Genomic DNA, 17597 nt, shown 5'->3' with positions numbered 1-17597 from the left:
TAGAATCTGGAATTTGAAATTTATGTATCCTATTATATTTACCAAGCGATTATTTAAATTCTCGTCTTACAAGTTTTAAAAAACACTTCATTTTGTCCTAAACTTTTACTTCCATGCTCATAGAATTACCTTTAAATAATGTAATTTTCTTTAATTTAACAAACGAGTGTTACTCTCAGATTAAATCAAGACATCGTCAAGTGCAAGCAGTCCTACGGTGATTCGTATGTATTTTTCGATACATGTAAAAAAAATTATCCGTTGTCATACCCCCCCCCCCCCCGGGTTTTCTCCCCCCCCCGGGGGGGGGGGGGATTTTTTCTCCCCCCGGGGGGGGGGAGAGAGAGAGCCTGGGAACGAGGTTGATAGTTAAACTGTACTGAATTTTTTTTTAGCTATTAAAAAGTGCAATCTTAAAAAATCAACAAGTCAATACCAACGAGACCAAATTTTTACGTCATCTGTGCCGAGGACAATGGTAGAGCCATCATGTGACTACACGGGATTCATGCAAAAATCGTTCAAAGCGTTTGATACTTTGTAGCAAAAATAAGCTGCTGCAGTCATAGGGCGCTTTTCATTAATATTTGTCACAACTGCTCGGCCGGGCCGATAGTGTTGAATGTAAAAATGGGCATTTTCCACGAGATTTTCCCACAAATCCACCAAAAAAATGTATTTTATTTATGTATTGGCTGATTTGAAAGGACAAATCTGACTAAGTTGAACAACGGAATTCTGTTCTCAAATGTACCGGTCTGACCGGCCAGTTCTCACAAATTAAAAGCGTCCATAGAGTGTTTGTTATACAACATCCCTTCCGGGTTTTGTAAGTAAAAAAAACCCGTCAGTAACATTAATTTTTATCTCTTCAGTTGATTGGGAGGTGCACTGTTTCCCATCATTAATTTTTAATAAGGGTGGGGTGGGTGCCCCTGGTAATTTCCAGTCACACCTGTTATCACCGGATGAGGTTCATATGGAACAGGTACAACATACATCAGGGGCAGATATGGAACTGTATTGACCCGTGGGTAGACAGGAGTAGGCCATACAACACTGTTAGGTACGCGCACTGGAGGATGTGCCATGCCGGGTGGTGTGACATTGCGTGACACATGCGGCTCTACCACGTGCAGAGGAGAACATGAATTACATGATTCCGGTGTCACGCAAGCGAAGGTTCCCGCTGAAGGGCTGTCACTGCGTGACACACATTTCTCCCTGACGGACAGGGGAGAACTAGAAGGAGATGATTCTGGAGTTAGAAAAATTCCAGCGTAAGTCGTGTCTGGTAGCCTGACGTTTCGTGACACATTTTGCTCTACGGCTTGCAGTGGAGAACTTGAACTGGACAGTTTCGGGGTTGCAGATGGGATTATTCCCCAGTTGTCTGCGTTTCTTCGTCCCTGTGCATTGTATTTGGCTCTTGCTTTTTCAGGAAACCAGATTTGAGTTGTGGTTTGGGGACAACTTGATTGAAGGGAACTTGGAGGGTTGATGGGCTGGTGTTCCAAGTCATCACTATGCCTAACGCCATCATAAGAGTTACAGGAGTGTACACGAAGATTACTTGCTTCTTTTGCTTCTTTAGTAGAATTGGGGTAATAGGGTCTCCATATGGGAAGCTTGGAGTGGTCTAGATCTGTGTTCCTTCGTCCATGAAGATTACTCCACAACATCGTCGCTCCCCGTTTAGGATCGTCACGGAAAATGTAGTTTCCGTGACCCATTCCGTGTTCTTGGTAAGTGGAGATTCTCCTTCCAAGCGGTGTTTTTCTTCGTCGCCTTGTTATCCCAGGGTAGTAATCGTAAGGCAGGTTGTCAAACCTGTAAGTCGTCCTTTGTCCTTTCACCTTGAAATTAAACAGAACAAAAATCGTGACTACTTCAAATTTTAAGTCAAACATGAAATGCAGGAGGCACGGTGGACTGATGGTTAGTGCTCTGTTGCATAAAAATACTTAAGATTACGGGCGTTTTCTGCAGCTCTCTGCGTTCCGTGTGTTCGCGTTGGTTCCGTGCTCTTGTCTTTCTCCCGTTTTCCTTTGGCACGGGCCCTCAGCGACAGAGATCTCACGTATCTAGATCCCGCCACAACCGGACACCAGATGGAGGGGTCGGCTATTCAGGCCGTGCATTGTGCCCTTTGGTAAGATTTATAAATAAAGGCACTGCATTATAATGGCTTTCCAGTCTCTGCATTGTATAAGATCCCGGGCTTTCCATGGCCTTAAAAGTCTTTGCAACCTCTTTTGCAAACTTCTCGGCATTGGCTGCATTAGTAATACAGCTACTGTTTAGGAGTATATGGATTTAAGACCTTAAGCCGAATAGGCTCAAGCCTAGGATACTCGTTACAAAGAATTTCTGTTAGGTATTACATTGTAGTGACTACCTTCTTTGTCCTTTCATTGCATGGATATTACCAGATTGTACGTTACGATTGCTTCAGACCTAGCATTGATCATGAGATGGTTTCCCTGTAAAATCACTAAAACCTGCGATCAGGCTTTCTTTAATTTCCATTTTTTCGTTGACCCCTCCGCCGCGAGATAAAATTTAACGCCTGATCGCAAAAAAGACATGCAATGGCTTTAGACTAGCATTGAAATGGTTACCGTGTTCACAATTGCTTTATAACAATGGCTTTCCCAGAATGAATGCATTTCAATGGCTTACCTTTCTAACGAATCCTTCATTATAGTACTGCCTCAGCGCTCGACTTAGCTTGTCATAAGTCATTCCTTGTCTACCATGCTCGAATCCCCATAACCTGGCCACTTCTTCTGTCTCGATAATTCTAAATTCTCCTCTTTCTTTTCTCGTCCAACTTATCAAAGGGCGACAATCTTTATCATGCAGGAGTTCTAAAAGAAACTCCCAAAGATGCATCTTGTTCTTAAAATGCTTCCTTTGTTTTTGTTGTGGTTGCGGTTCTGTGAAATGAAAAGCAATCAATGAGTATTGAATGAGTAGGAACCCGGTAGCTATGTCCGGTAAAAGTTTTCTATTTATACCAAGTTTAGTACGCTTCAAATGGCACTGATATTAGGCGAGTTTCGAGATATATATGTTTTGTATTTTGGCGATAACCAACGAGCCTGATATATCGCCGAAGCGTACAAAATGAAAAAGGATACTATTAGATATCAACTGTATCCAAATTCGGCCAAAAATTATCAGTGGATATCAGATCATGATCAGTGACTTAATGGATATCGCAGGAAATCAGGGCAGTAAACAAGACTTGGAGCGACATGTGCGCGATCGTGGTATACTCAGCGATATAGGAAACCACGAAGGAACCAATCGGATATACGTATCTGCAATAAAACAGTGTCTAGTGTCTAGAATAAATGTAAAAAATTCAATTCACCCAACAAGCAGACAGAGTCTTTTATGTCGAACTTTACTTTTTAATTTGCGGAAATTTGAATTCAATTTGATCGTAAAATAAGGTGTTAACACTATCAAACGTGGCAAAGATTTAAAACTTCCCGTATGTAATTAAATGATAGACTGCCTAACTGCATATTAAATAAATCGCATAATCTTTCTTGTTATCACAAAAAATTCTAAAAAGAAAAACGTTTGATCCAATTTCTGGTTCAATAACTTTTCAGATTTACTTTCCTTCTGTACTTATATTTGCTTATAACTGATAAATAGTAACCGGAATTTCGTTTTCTTGTGGTCTACAAACGTTTCAGTTTGTTTTACCATTTTTGCGCAGGAGTTATTTTTTATCCTCCATCCAGATAAGTCTTAGTGACAGTTTATCTTAATTGTACCAGCTTGTACCAGATACAAGTCAGTGTTTGGGAAGTGGCACTTTCAACGCCCAAGCTATTAATAACCGCAAGGAATATTCAGTTGAAGTAGTTATTACAAGAAAAAACCTAAAAAAGTTTGATTCAAATTTTGGTTCAGTAATGTTTTTTAAAGTCACTAAAATTTTCACATCTGTCCTCATTTTTATAAACGTACATTTCTTTCGTTCTAATAACAACTCATGCAAATTAACTGGAATTTTCTTAGGCTATCTTGTGGTTTGGCAGCATTTCAGGTGGTTTTTACCTCTTTTGTTAAGATGATATATTTTTATCCACAATAAGAGAGTTTTATTGACTAAGTGACTAAAACAACGTCCAAACCATTAGCAGGATTACCTCACGGAACATTTCAGCTTTTACTCAATTTTAACAGTTTTTTAGTTAATCATTTAGTAGCTTCAGTAGCATGTTGTTAAATTCGAGATCACATTCAGTTTAACGCAAATATTTGTTTTTACAATGTTTGGGTTATTTTTGTCTAAGACACGAGAGTGATAGGAAGTGATATTTAGTGCGTCCGATGTAACAAAGACCTATTATTAGAAAACGGATACATTTTGTGAACCCAGTTAGCAGCCACTTCTAACGAAAGACATCAGAGAATTTATCATTTTAAGGAGCCAGTCATCTACTCTTTGATTATTGACAAGTCTTAAAAAATAAGCTTAGTATTCACTAACAACATAAGCTCGGGTGAAAAAAGAGCGAACAGATTCCTTCATTCTTCTTAATATGTTGTCCAACTTTGTCCTCACATGACCGCAACATAAGTTAATGTAAACATAGGCATGTCCAACAAAGACAAAACATTTCGTTAGTGTTTATATATGATGTTCATGCTAGCTTATGTCGCGATAAATACCTCCTGAGTAGCAAGACTAATGTTTCCACTGTTCTTCAACGCATGTTAAAAGAAAAGAAAAAAAAAAGGGAGGATACGGGGGTAAAAATAAAAAAAAAAAGACCTAAGGGGAAACGGAAAAGGTTCGAGTTAGCGGGAGTTCGAGTCACTGAGGGTTTGAGTTATCGGGATTCAACTGTAGGTACTTATCGGTCAAAAGTGAAAACAAGCTTTACCAACCCTGTTCCCGGGACCCTGTTTAACTAATTCCTGATTTTAATGACACAGCATTGTTTTGTTCTGAATACCATGCCACAGAGGATGTAACTGTAAATTCCTCGCCACTGAATAGGCCTGAATACTCACTCCAAGTTCAGAAATGCTTCGTTCGCAAGTTTTACTGACGTTGATCTTGTCATCATACAAAAAACAGGAACAGCAACTATATTTTGGCTGATAAACTCATTGTAAAACAAAGGCGAGGCTCGCACTCGGATGTTACGAACAATTTTCCTTAACATTTGAGTACCTGATGAACATTAAATATGGCATGCCCTTTAACTGAGTGTTTAGGCAAGCCTCTTTCGAATCAAACGCCTGACTTCGCGTATAATCCACTGGTCTTGCCAACCGATCCATACACGATCTTCTAAGAAAAAAGACCAGCTTTACCTTGCTATAAAATGTAAAGCTTTTTATTTCCTAGGGGTCCGCTTCCTACCGGTGACCCTTAAATATTTCGTTTATATTCATAGCTGAGTGTATTTGCACAATAAACTTGTATCTGTCTATTTATACTGCGGGTGAAACAATTGATACATTAAGGAGTGAAGGCAGCTTGAGCAGCTACCAAAAGAAATCCTGAAAAACATTCAAGTTGTTTTTTCTTTTGCACTGAACTGTTAAGTCGCCTGCATAAATATTTAGTTCATCATATAAAGTGCTCATCAGACCTCAGTCATAGTGCCGTGGGTGGCTGAGATGATTCGGTATAAAACTGAACTGAACTTAAGCAACGCTAATTGGACTTTGTAGAATGTAAAACAAATCCGAAAAAAAATCTGAAAAAGTTATTTAATGCAATTACATTTTACTCACCTTTTTCTTCCGATAAAAAAAGAACTTGACTGGTTTTATTTTCCATGATCGCTTTAAACGGCGGAGGAGAGGAATAAAAATCTGAGATGTGATGTTCAGTTCTTGTTGATGTGTTAACTAACTGAGAAAAAATTGTGCAAGTGCTATATTACATATTCACTGAACTCAGGAACTCATATCAGAACCGACAAAGTGTCCGGCGTGCCAAATGTCACGTCTTATGTTTCGCATCCGCGATTCTGTTCTATTTATTGTGCTGATATTTTCCTCTTATAGTGCAGATATTCCTGTTTGAACGGTTTAATAAGCTTATTTCAGAAAAGAACAAAACCCTTCATACAAACAATATAAAACAACAAAGGTTAATGACGTTCTAAGTGTCTTGTGCGTGGTGTGTGACGTGCTTATTAGTGGCGTGATTTGGCAAAAAATAGTGAGAAATGGAAGGTTCTAGGACTGTTCTCTGTAATCAGATGAATTCTTATTGAATGTTTAAAACAGAAGCTCTTTTCCCATCTAACAATTTAATGTACGCCATTAAATGGTAAGATTTTATGTGACTCTATTTACCGGTTGATCAGTATTTAACCCGTCCGCTCTAATAGAGTCATAATATGAAATGATAAGTGTGTCAAATAAAGAGTAAATCGTTTCTGTAATGAGGGAAATCAATCCAATTTTGATTCGAAAGTTGCAAAAATTCGATTTCTCATCCCGGGGTGGTTGTTAAGGAGGCCGTTTTTATAGGAGACAGGGCATGTACTTAAATGTTCGGGACACGGCGCTTATTCCTCAGTTTAAATTTTTTACCTTAAAGCCTGGTTTTCACTAGCTACGCAAGCAAAAGCGCAAGGATAGAAGCTCTTATTTCTCCGTGAAAATGGCAAAAATTAAATCGGACGCAAGCAGAAGCACTAGCGCATTGCATTTTGATACAAACTTTGATCTTTGAACTTGTGCTTGCGGCAAGCACAAGTACAAGGATCAAAGTTTGTCCTTTTTGCATGATCGCGCTTGTGCTTGCGTCACTAGTGAAAACCAGGCTTAACATCTCAGAGGTGACCAATCCACAACTTGACCGTGAACTTCTTGACTAACGAATGAAGCCTCCTCTTCTGGATTATAAGAAATAAGTATTAACTAACGAAACAAATCGTTATCAACTCAACTACTAAACTTAACTCAGTAGGCATTAATATTGGAAGATAGGAGCCGGCATACTTGTGTTGTTACGTTCAAGTGAACTTCACCTGAAATAAGGAAGTTTGATTGAGGCGGGGGAGGGGAGGGTGGTGCGTTAAGTCAAGAAGAGAGAAGAGAAAGACTTTATAAAAGTGTCAATGGTATTTAGCTAAAAAAAAACAAATTGGGGACACTAATTATACATTAAGTAAAAATACTGTTAAGTATAACTGGACAGCGCATTCGACTGTTTTCGAAGTAGTACAGTAATTGATGACGTCATCATTTTCGTTCACGGGGGTGCGGAAAAAGAGACTTTGGTCTGGGCGCTGTCAGAACTTCCGGCGGAAGTGGATGCACTGGGCATGTATCTCATGTTTTGATACCATCTATAGTAAAGACTTGTAAAGTAATTTACATGTGAAAAATTGTTCTTCCATGGCCTGATTTAAGGTCGCGGGGGATACCTACAGCATGAATAAATTCATGAAGGGAAATTTTGCTTGACCTGTATCTTTTAAAACGCTTATTTCTCAGCTGTTATGAGTGCGATTGAGCTCAAATTTTACAGAGACATAAAGAAATGATGAAAGATTGTGAATGTCATCTTTTATTTGGTAGATTGCATTTAACGGCGATGTTATAGCCTCGTTAGTGCCAAATTGGGAAAAACATGATTTTGTGGCAGAGTTTGTGGAACGAGTAGGAGACAGCACACTGTGATCTTGTCAAAAACTAATCAGTCAATACCTCTAGAGTGTCATAACAGAAGCGGATTTTTTAATTTAAAGTTTGCCAGCAAGTTATGGCGGTTTAAGTGCGCAAATTTGAATTTAATGTCTTCTACCTCTTTCTAAAAGCGCTCTTTTAAAATTCCGCTTCTGTTATGACACACTACAGTATTCATAGTTTACCTATCTGCAGTGGCAAGTCATGAAGTTCAGTATCCGTGCTGTATTCTCTGCCACAAAGTTGTCGGAAAAGTCCAAACTTTGAGATTTCCGAAGGTGTCCCGACCTAAATACGATCATTTTGCCAAGGAGAGATGTAATTATGGTAATTATATTCCACGCTTTTATGGTGAGAACAATGCGTTTTTAAAAAGGACACGATTGTTTATGCCGAATATTTTTGTGATTACTCTGAGTTGCAGAAATATTCAAATTTAAATGAAAATAAGCTCATAGACTTCCTACAATCTATATAAACGTATATCGCTAAGTGTTGTTTTAAATTGGTTAAAATATCAAATAAACAGGGATTTTTTTACAAATCACGCGCACGCGCCCATATTTTTGTCCAGTCATAAATATCTCGTAAAGTTGTCGATGTCAGTCGTTGTACTTCGTGCATACGCTTTAAATAAATGCATAATGATGAGCCTAAGGTGTCCCCCGCGACCTTAATAGACTTGTTTCAGCGGAGAGTTAACCCAGAAACTTTTTCCTGCATTCTTGAGGTAAAAATTGCTCTTCCCATTAATTTGTCGACTTTCGAACAGGAAAGAGGAAGTCTTTAATTAAAACGTGCAGTGTACGTGATTTACACGACTGTTTACAAACAGAATGCAGAAATTATTTTCGTTGTAAAGTTCGCCTCGGGAATGGTCTTATTATTTTTTGTCCACCACTTACCGTTTAATTTTTCTTTTTCTTGCTGTTTAGCCACTTTCTTACGGTGAACGAATAAACTGCACTGGGCCGCGAACAAAATGCTGCTAGTGCACGCAGGATCTATAAAAGACCTAATCAGCCAACAAATAAAAAAAGAAACGTGAAACTGCAAGGCTGATCGAACTGCGTAGAAAACTTAATGCGGCAGAGACATGAAAGAGACCAATCCGAGAGTCAAGAATGCATAACTGTAGACAGCTGTTTCGGACTCTTTAGTCCTCGTCAGTACAGTTTAATGCCACGGTGCCCAGTTAGAGCCACTTATTTATCCTCTTCAACTTCCCTTTCACGACTTCAATTTTTATAAAACGACTTCTAAATTGCTTGTCGGCACGACTTATTGATTAGACTCAATACGTCTTGCAAATAATGCCTCTAAATAAAACAGTGCCCCTCAGAAAGAAGTGAGAAGCAAATAAGGTCGAAAGACCGAATTTAACAGGAGTCGTGTAGGCCCGTCACCTTTAATTTACCATAAAAGTCGTGCCAAAAAAGTAGAAGTCGTGCCGAAAACTAAAAGTCGTGCTGATAAGCAATTTAGAAGTCGTTTTATAAAAATAAAAGTCGTGAAAGGGAAGCTGAAGAAGATAAATAATTGGCCCTAACTGGGCAAGTTTTTCAAACAAATCACACAGTCAGGTCACGTGTTGCGTGACTTTCAGCTTTGGACGATTGTGAACGAACGCGCGTAGACATTCACCATCCCAAACTGTATATCCCACACAAGAAGCCTTTTTGATTTTTTGCTCTTTTAAATATGTTTTATTTCTTCTTACTGGAGAATGGCTGTTGCAAAATGCGCGCGGAAGACGGCTTCTAAAAATACAGGTCAAGATAGCTTTGACGACAGTCGAGAGTCAAAACAGGAAGTTAGACAGGAAGTTCGAAAAGGATACCGGAACTCGGAAACTCCTTGTTTGTGACCGCGTGAAACCTGGCGCTAGCTAAGACACTCGCAAGGAACAATATGGCGGCAATTTTTTATGTTTGAAAACATAATAATTTTATATTGACGACTGTGAAAAGCAGTATTGACGGCTTACAGTTCTTTGGTGAGTTTTCAACGTCTGATACGTTTAGTTGGGCGAGAAAAGAAAGCAAGGCCTTCTGTTTTGGGCAATTCTACTTGGTTCATTTAATAGCGAGAAGTTTGGAACATAAGCTAGTTCGGTAAGTAAATGTAAGCTTTACTAGCGTTACGATAATGTAACTTTGTGAACTTAAATTGTGCCCAAGCCCCGTAAAAATGAACTTAATATAAGCTATAATACTAAATTTATGATACAACGTTTAAACATTGAATGTAAACACTTTGTAAGCTAAACCAAACTTCAACATATTAAACACGTGTTTCTAATATTCGACAATAACTGAAAAATCTTGTAGAGAAAACGAAACTATACAGCTCCACCAAAAACTCTTATTAGTGCAGTATGGTTCAAAGTCAAATATGAAGTATACCTATATATCTGCATTGCATATCTGCATGACTACCTCCACCCTCCCCTCCCCTGATCCCTGACCAGTTTACCCACCCCTACAATTAAGTTTTTACACTGCATGCTTGTGGTTTTTATCAGTTGTCAATAATAAAGTCATCATCATCAACATCATTGAAATTTTGTCAAATTCATCAAACCAGCAAATTATGTCAATAACCTCAACTGAATTGCACTGCTGCAAATTTGACGAATATGACAAACTTTTGTCAAATTTGTCAAACCAGCAGAATAATGTCAATAACCTCAACTGATAGATTTAAAAATTTGATGAATTTGGAGAATACGGCGAATTTGACGAAGTTTCGTCAAAGGGCCTGTTCGCACTAGGACCAAAAATTTGGTTGTTTACAAAAAAATTGAAAATTACCATCACACACCACGATAGACACAAGGGAGAGACTGGCTGGGCAAACAAACAAATCTTTATTGATGTCGTTCCGCTAAGGAAAAGAGACCCATGGGTAGGGGGGGCTGGGTCTTTCTTAACGCTACTGACGACAAGCTGACAAACCGCACGCTATATATTACAAGGCGGATGACTGCTGACAAGGTTACCATAGTAATTACTGTATTTGATCCAAGTATCAAAACCCTCAATTACCATCACACACCACGATAGACACAAGGGAGAGACTGGCTGGGCAAACAAACAAATCTTTATTGATGTCGTTCCGCTAAGGAAAAGAGACCCCAAAGCCAGAAAAGAAAGGTGGAGTTATTGTGCGTGTCGCAGTTTGGTGGTGATGGAATCGAGAATTTTGAACTTTTCGTCATTTGACATGGTTAGATACACTAAATAAGCATCGCTAAGCCAGTCGCCGTGCGACTTGATAAACTCGGTAGGAGCGCGATTATTGAAGGCAAATGAAGCACCCCCGCGACGAAAACTGTGGGACGAGTAATTTGTTGGGTCTAACCCTAAGCTGGAAACTGCTCTCTTAATGAAAGAGTTATAATGGTGTGCTAAAATCGGCTGGTACTGATTATTGATGTACACACCAAAAAGGGGGGAACAAGGCTCTGCAGGGACGCGCTGAAGATAAGCACGTAAGGCTGAAACGGGGCATAGCGGGGACCCGGGTATGAGTGGAAGCGGTATTTCGAGAACACGCTGATTAAATTGTAGGGTCTTCGTGCGGGTGACCGAGAGGACAACACCACGAGAAGAAAATTTAACGCTAGAGCGCCGTAGAAAAAGGGGACTGTGATGAGAAAGATCGCCGAGCGTGCGCGGAACCAAATTAGATATCCGTAAAAAGGAGAAAAAGGCAACGAGAAAAAGCGCAGCCATGCAGGTATGGAAAACGTTGCCAGGGTCGAATTGGCGTGAGATTTGTAAAAGGATATCCACACTCATGGCGTGCTTGCGCGCGGTGAAATCGCCTAAAAGCCTTCTGACAGCCCGGTTTGCGAGACGGGAGTCGTAATCGCCTATAAAGGCGCAACTATAACCTAAAGACTTATTGATATGCGATAGAATGCTTAGGTAATTCCTAACCGACGAAAAAGACTTGAGTGACTGAGAGAGAAAAGCGAGGTACGCCAGGTATGTGGCCTTTGTAACAGGGAAAAAGGGAAATTTAAAATGAGTACAAAATAACTGAAAAGCGCGGAGATAAGTTCGCATTGTCCTCTTGGTTGAGTCTTGGAAGGCGAGCGTCAGGAGCTGAGACTGATATGACTGGAGCGCCAAGCAGTCATCTGCCGAGAGAATAAGAAACGAGAAAAAGGTTTAAATAATTGTAAAGTGAAAAACGCGGTCGCTGAGTGCTATCTCGCAGAAATCTTGCTCTGCCACTACAGAAGAAACACGAGTCGCGAATTCCGATCCTAAATGGAGTCGGCTTAGGGCATCCGCAAAGGAATTAGCGGAACCCTCAACATAGCGTGCGCGTAAATTAATGTTGTTAATGGCTAAACATAGCCAGAGCTCCCGAAGACAGTTCTGCATGAAAAGGTCTTTGGATCGCTGATTGTTAATAGCGTGGACAGTGGCCTCATTGTCGACCAAGAGTTCCAATGTGAGCCCTTGAAGTTTGCTATGCCAGGTCTTCACGGCGACAACGACAGTTAGTAATTCCAGCTGATTGATGTGGAGACGCTGCTGCAAGATGTCGTCCGGAAACTCGCAGTGGAAAAATTCGCCAAAACAAACGGCTCCACAGCCGGTGAGGCAAGCGTCCGTAGCAAAAAGGTGAGAATTGGAGACGACAATGTCAGTTGGAATTACTGAGACACCATTGAAATGCTGCAGGAAAAACATCCACCATTGGAGATCAGATCGAACGTCATCTGGGATTTTAGTTCGTGACTTACAATTTAGTGGCCTTGTCCTACCACACCTAGATTACGCAGATATTGTCTGGGGTGACCAGCCTGGTCTTGCAACACAGATGACACAATTACAATCTTTTCAAAATCGTTTTGCGAAGAAGATCGTTAAGTCGAAAATGTCATCAGCAGAGGCCCTGACGTCGTTGCGGTGGGTGTCTTTAAATGCGAGGCGGTTCGGTCATCGGTGTTGTGTTGTGCAAGATGCAATGAAAGGTAGCATCCCCGAACATTTCGGTGTTTTCAGATCCACCATGAACCAACAACACGGTTATAATACCCGAAATGGCTACATGCCCAAAGTCAGTAGGCCAAGAACGGAATGGGGAAAATGCAAAACATTTTATAAAGCCATTAATGACTGGGCCACACTACCTAGTGTTTTAAAGAAACTGATGCCGAAAACTATTTTTAAATACAAACTGAAACAGTTTTTATTAAATCATTTTTAACCTTAGTTAGTAGTATTTTAATTCTTGCTCTAATTTTTAATCTTAGTTAGCGTACCGCATAGGTTTCATCTTTTTATTATATTTTAGATTTTAATGTATTTTAAGGTTAAACATTTATTTTTTCAGAGGACCCTCCTGAAAACCACCCCTAGGTGATTGGAGGCCTCCTCTTAAAATATTATGTATTATTATTATTATTATTATTATTAGTGGAGCTTGTTTTAAGGTGTTGATTAGGCGGCACATGAAAGCGCGTCCGGGGCGGACACACGAGGTCACGAAAGCCAACTTTCCGAGGAGGCGTTGCAGATCTTTCCTAGTGCAAGACGTTTTGTGAGACCACGACGAAAGCTCTGCTTGCAAGTCTTGTAGGCGAAACTGAGGGACGGTTAAAACCATACTGGCTGTGTTGATCTGCACGCCGAGACAAGTCATTTCACAACTGGGTGGGGTGTCCTTTTCGGGTGATGCTTGTAATCCAAGCTCAGAAAAAAGTCTGTTCATGCATGCGAAGGCATGGTGAGAGGAAGTGGGTTGTGCGGCGCCGTAAAAATCATCAATGTAAACGTCAGCCATAATGCCATGATTATTTAAAATAAAAGCCGCTGCTTTCGTTGTGCGCTGGCAGGCAATAGTAGCGGAGCGCAGACCAAAAGGTAAAGTCTTCCTTAACGCTACTGACGACAAGCTGACAAACCGCACGCTATATATTACAAGGCGGATGACCGCTGACAAGGTTACCATAGTAATTACTGTATTTGATCCAAGTATCAAAACCCTCAATTTTGTAATAGCGAATTTTTGGTTTTTGTGGGCGCGTTCGCACTTGATACTTGCAAATTTTTTGTGAAACCACAAAAATCAATCAAATGGAAATAGAAACCAAGTTTTGTGTGCGTTCCTTCAATTTTTTCGTTTCAGTCAGGAAGAAATGTTCAAATGATTCGAAGCGCTTTTTTTTGGAAGAACTGCTTCTGGGTAGCGAGTTGAGAATTGTAAACTCGCTGTGACTGTACCTCGTCCGCCTGAGAGTCGCATTGATAGCCATATATATAGTTCAGCAGAGTTGAACAACTGGATAGGATGCATTTGGTACAAACGAATGGGAATCAGTGTTTCTCTCCTCTATAATTCATCTTTTCTGAAAGCTACCGCTATAAAAAAGCGGTGTAAACATTTATTTGCTTAGGATCAATTTTAACATTTGATGACTCGATGAAGGTTAGCTGTCAAGGAACAATAGATTTTCTCGCCTGACAAAAAATTCACGGCCTCCAAAGCTAGTCGACGGCATCTTTGAAGTTTGGTGGCTCTTGCGAAAATTTTGGTGGATGAAAAAAAATCATTCGCACTTAAAAAAGCTTTGTGTTGACAGATTTTTTTGTAAAACAAACAAAATTTCACGTAGTGTGAACAGGCCCAAATTCATCAAACCAGCAAACTTATTTCAATAACCTCAGCTGATACGCTGCTGATGGATCTCACAAATTTTAAAGAATATTTATTTTGTATTTCTTGTTTATCAAACAATACTCAGGTAACTCGACATTTTTATTCGAATTTGCTGCTTTTGTGGTACCCTTCTTGACTTTGGCAAAATTTTCGCTGAATTCATCATTTTCATCAAATTCCTTGTTTTCTTCGAAATTGCAGCATTCATAGTACCCTTCTCTCAAGCACATTCTCTCAAATGTTTGACTTTGGTAAATTTTCGCCAAGTCCAGCACTCTAACCATGCTCCATCCATAATCTACAATGTACACACCCCATACACATCCTAGTTGGTACCTTTTTCTTTATTTAAAATGAATGAATGTATATATTGTAAATAGTTTAACCAATTTTAACCGATTTTAGCATTTATTAGGATATTTCGATTTTGTTATTTTTCTTTTACTTTAAAGTGTCCCCATTTAGTGGTTTTATTACTGCTATTTCAGTTTTTGACACTCAAATAAAGGTTTTATTATTATTATTATTATTATTATAATGAATGAATGAATGAATCACTTTATTTAAACACGATAAATTAATCAGCAGAGCTGGTGGGGTCGTGTACTTAAATTAGTTAATTACAGAATAAAATTTATATACATCCTTAAAATATCTAAACTATAAACTTTGTTTATCTATATATATTTAAATAAATTTTACATTATATGCATGCTTCATTGAATTTCAGAGTTTAACTTATTAATAATATTCGTAATAACTGTTAACTTTATGTTTTATGAGGGCTGCGGTGGAATCGAAATTCATTTTAGTAAAGTCAAATTTGTTAATAAAATATTGCTTGAATTCGTTTAAATGATCGGTCAATTTCTTGCTGGGTAGACTGTTCCATGCTATTGCTCCTCGGTACTTTATGGAGTTCCTAGTCATGTTCGTTTCTGGTCTTGGGAGAATGATGTCTCCATTTCTTCTGCTTTCGCGGCTCGAGTTCTTCTGTGCAAACAGATCCGTGAATTCTGTGGCGGTGTGGCCTTTTATACATTTGAAAACGAACTCCGACAGTCGTTTCTTATATACTTCTTCCAAACTGTCCCATCGTGTACGTGTTAGGACATCTTCAGAGCTGGTGTCCCATGGTAGTCCATATATGATGCAGCCAGCCCTTGTGTGTAGTTTTTCCAGGTTACTGAGGTGTGTCTTATTGCACGATCCCCAGAGTACTAGGCCGTACGTGACCGATGGCAATATGACCTTCGTATAGAAGTCCTCTAGTTGCTCCCGGGGAAGAAAACGCATACGTCGGAGTAAACTTAGTTTGGACGCAAAGGACTTCGCTACGTTTGCAGCGTGATCAGACCAGGACATCTTGTTGTCCACTTGTACCCCTAACAGTCGTTCTGAGGTTGTCCAGTTTATGATGCTGTCACCAAGATTCAAAGCTTGAATGGGTCCAATAATTGGTTGCCTATGCATTATCATATCATGAATCATATCGTATCATGAATGATAAATCAATTTCTTTTCTGTCATCTATGTTTTCATCAGGAGAGTCAAATTAGCGAAGACAAAACCAGGCTGGTGGAAAGAAGTATGAAGACCAGTCAAAGGAGAAATATTCAAGACAGAACAAGAAGAAAATGCTGTGTCAGAGGTAGGAATACCAGTCTTAATTAGCACAAATATTTTTTAGATTTTATTTCTCTGTTTACTTCTTAGTTACATGACTTTTTGTGTGAAATGAATATATGAAATTCATATATATATTATTTGTACTGTAGATATACATTTTAAGCAAATGAAAGATCATCGCAGTAATGTACTCAACTCAAGCAGTTGAGAAAAGCAAGCCTGAAAAAAATTCATGCTTGAACGGGAATCGAACCCATGACCTCTGCGATACTAATGACTTTTTCTATAGTTGAGATTGGTGATACATTGTATTTTTCAAATACCTGAGACAGTGTTTCATCCCATTTCAAATCACCTCAAATTTACCAAAAATACTCTGCTGCATGTCATATTTTCAACTCTCTTGTCAATGTTTCAATTAGTGACAGGAAACTGTCTCTTGTGTTTGATTATACTCAATGTACAAGTAATATTTCATCAATAGTACAGCTTGCATGTACTGCAGCACCTTCACGAAAAATGTGTGTAAGAGGTGTTATATTCTACTCCCTTTTTTTGCACAGCCACATAAAATTATAGAATTAGGCTCACTCACTTGCCTCCCATATTATGATATACGTGTGTACATGTGGTACATCATGAAATTCAACAGTTACTTTCTTTTTTTTTACGAACTTCAAAGAGGACTGTTCAAGACATTTGGAAAGTTTAAGACCCACTTAGGACAGATGTGACCAAATGAGGCACAATCCATGGAGTCAGATGAAATGTGGATGAGAGGTTGAAGAGTTGAAGTTATGGTAAGTGATCTGAATGGTTTCTCGTTAATTGAATGTTACCTTAGCTAATAGACAATTTGCAAAAGTTTAAAACAGATCGAGTTGTGGATATCACACATGACATACATGTAGTATAGTTGATAAAAACCACGGTAAAAAAAGCTCCGCCGCGGCCAAAAACTTCACACAGCAAACTCCAGCAAAAAGTTTTTAATCTGTTGTAAGTAGAAAAGCTGACGAGTACAAAAGCTGACGAGTACAAAAACTACGAAAACCTGTTTGCACCGGTACAGTAAAACTTCCAGATTGTTCTAGATAGTTCTTGAATACAAAATGGCAAAACTAAATAAAAGTCAGCATGTAAATAAGAACAAATCAAATTTAAAGTTTCTTAAAAGTAAATGTCTGCATTTCGCAAGAGTGCCTTTAATATTAAGCAAATCACTGTTTTTCAACAATAGTAACAGCACTGCTAGATGACCCCTAGATCACAAAAACACTGTTTTAAAAAAGAGGAGGTAGTAGCCCCTGATGATTGTCACCTGGTGTTAATTAAATTAAGAAAGCATACACTGACTGTGTTGAACATTCTCTGGTGTGGTATGGTGGCATCTTAGACTGTGTATAAGCAAGGTATTCTTGCAGGGTATTTAATCATTTGGGCTGCCTGCACTAGACATCATTCTTTGCAGGTTAGCAGCCTAACCCTATCCATTTTTTAGCAATGTATAAATGAAAGCAGGGTCATTGGATTTTGATTTGTAATGAGGGATATTTTTACACATGCACCCCACCCCCCCCCCCCTGCTTCCCTGGGCTGTT

The 17597-nt window shown here is 39.1% G+C and overlaps 1 protein-coding gene and 1 long non-coding RNA gene across 2 annotated transcripts; one reads left to right on the top strand and one right to left on the bottom strand.

The window, feature by feature from the left end:
- Positions 1-678: 678 nt before the first annotated feature.
- On the bottom strand, positions 679-2928 carry LOC144629350 (uncharacterized). The gene is made up of 2 exons (XM_078487588.1): positions 2683-2928; positions 679-1856 (listed from the first exon to the last, which is right to left on the bottom strand). The coding sequence occupies exons 1-2, from the start codon at positions 2893-2895 to the stop codon at positions 912-914; spliced, it is 1158 nt and encodes a 385-aa protein (XP_078343714.1). The 5' UTR covers positions 2896-2928; the 3' UTR covers positions 679-911.
- A 6668-nt stretch (positions 2929-9596) lies between these two features.
- Positions 9597-16790, top strand: LOC144629352 (uncharacterized). The gene is made up of 3 exons (XR_013566361.1): positions 9597-9800; positions 15913-16030; positions 16681-16790. It is a non-coding gene; the product is annotated as an uncharacterized LOC144629352 (long non-coding RNA).
- Positions 16791-17597: the final 807 nt, after the last annotated feature.

Source organism: Oculina patagonica, chromosome 10 (assembly GCF_052425735.1).
Source record: "Oculina patagonica isolate OP01 chromosome 10, crgOcupat, whole genome shotgun sequence".
Lineage (NCBI taxonomy): Eukaryota > Metazoa > Cnidaria > Anthozoa > Scleractinia > Oculinidae > Oculina > Oculina patagonica.
This window is presented reverse-complemented; position numbering and strand designations above follow the sequence as displayed.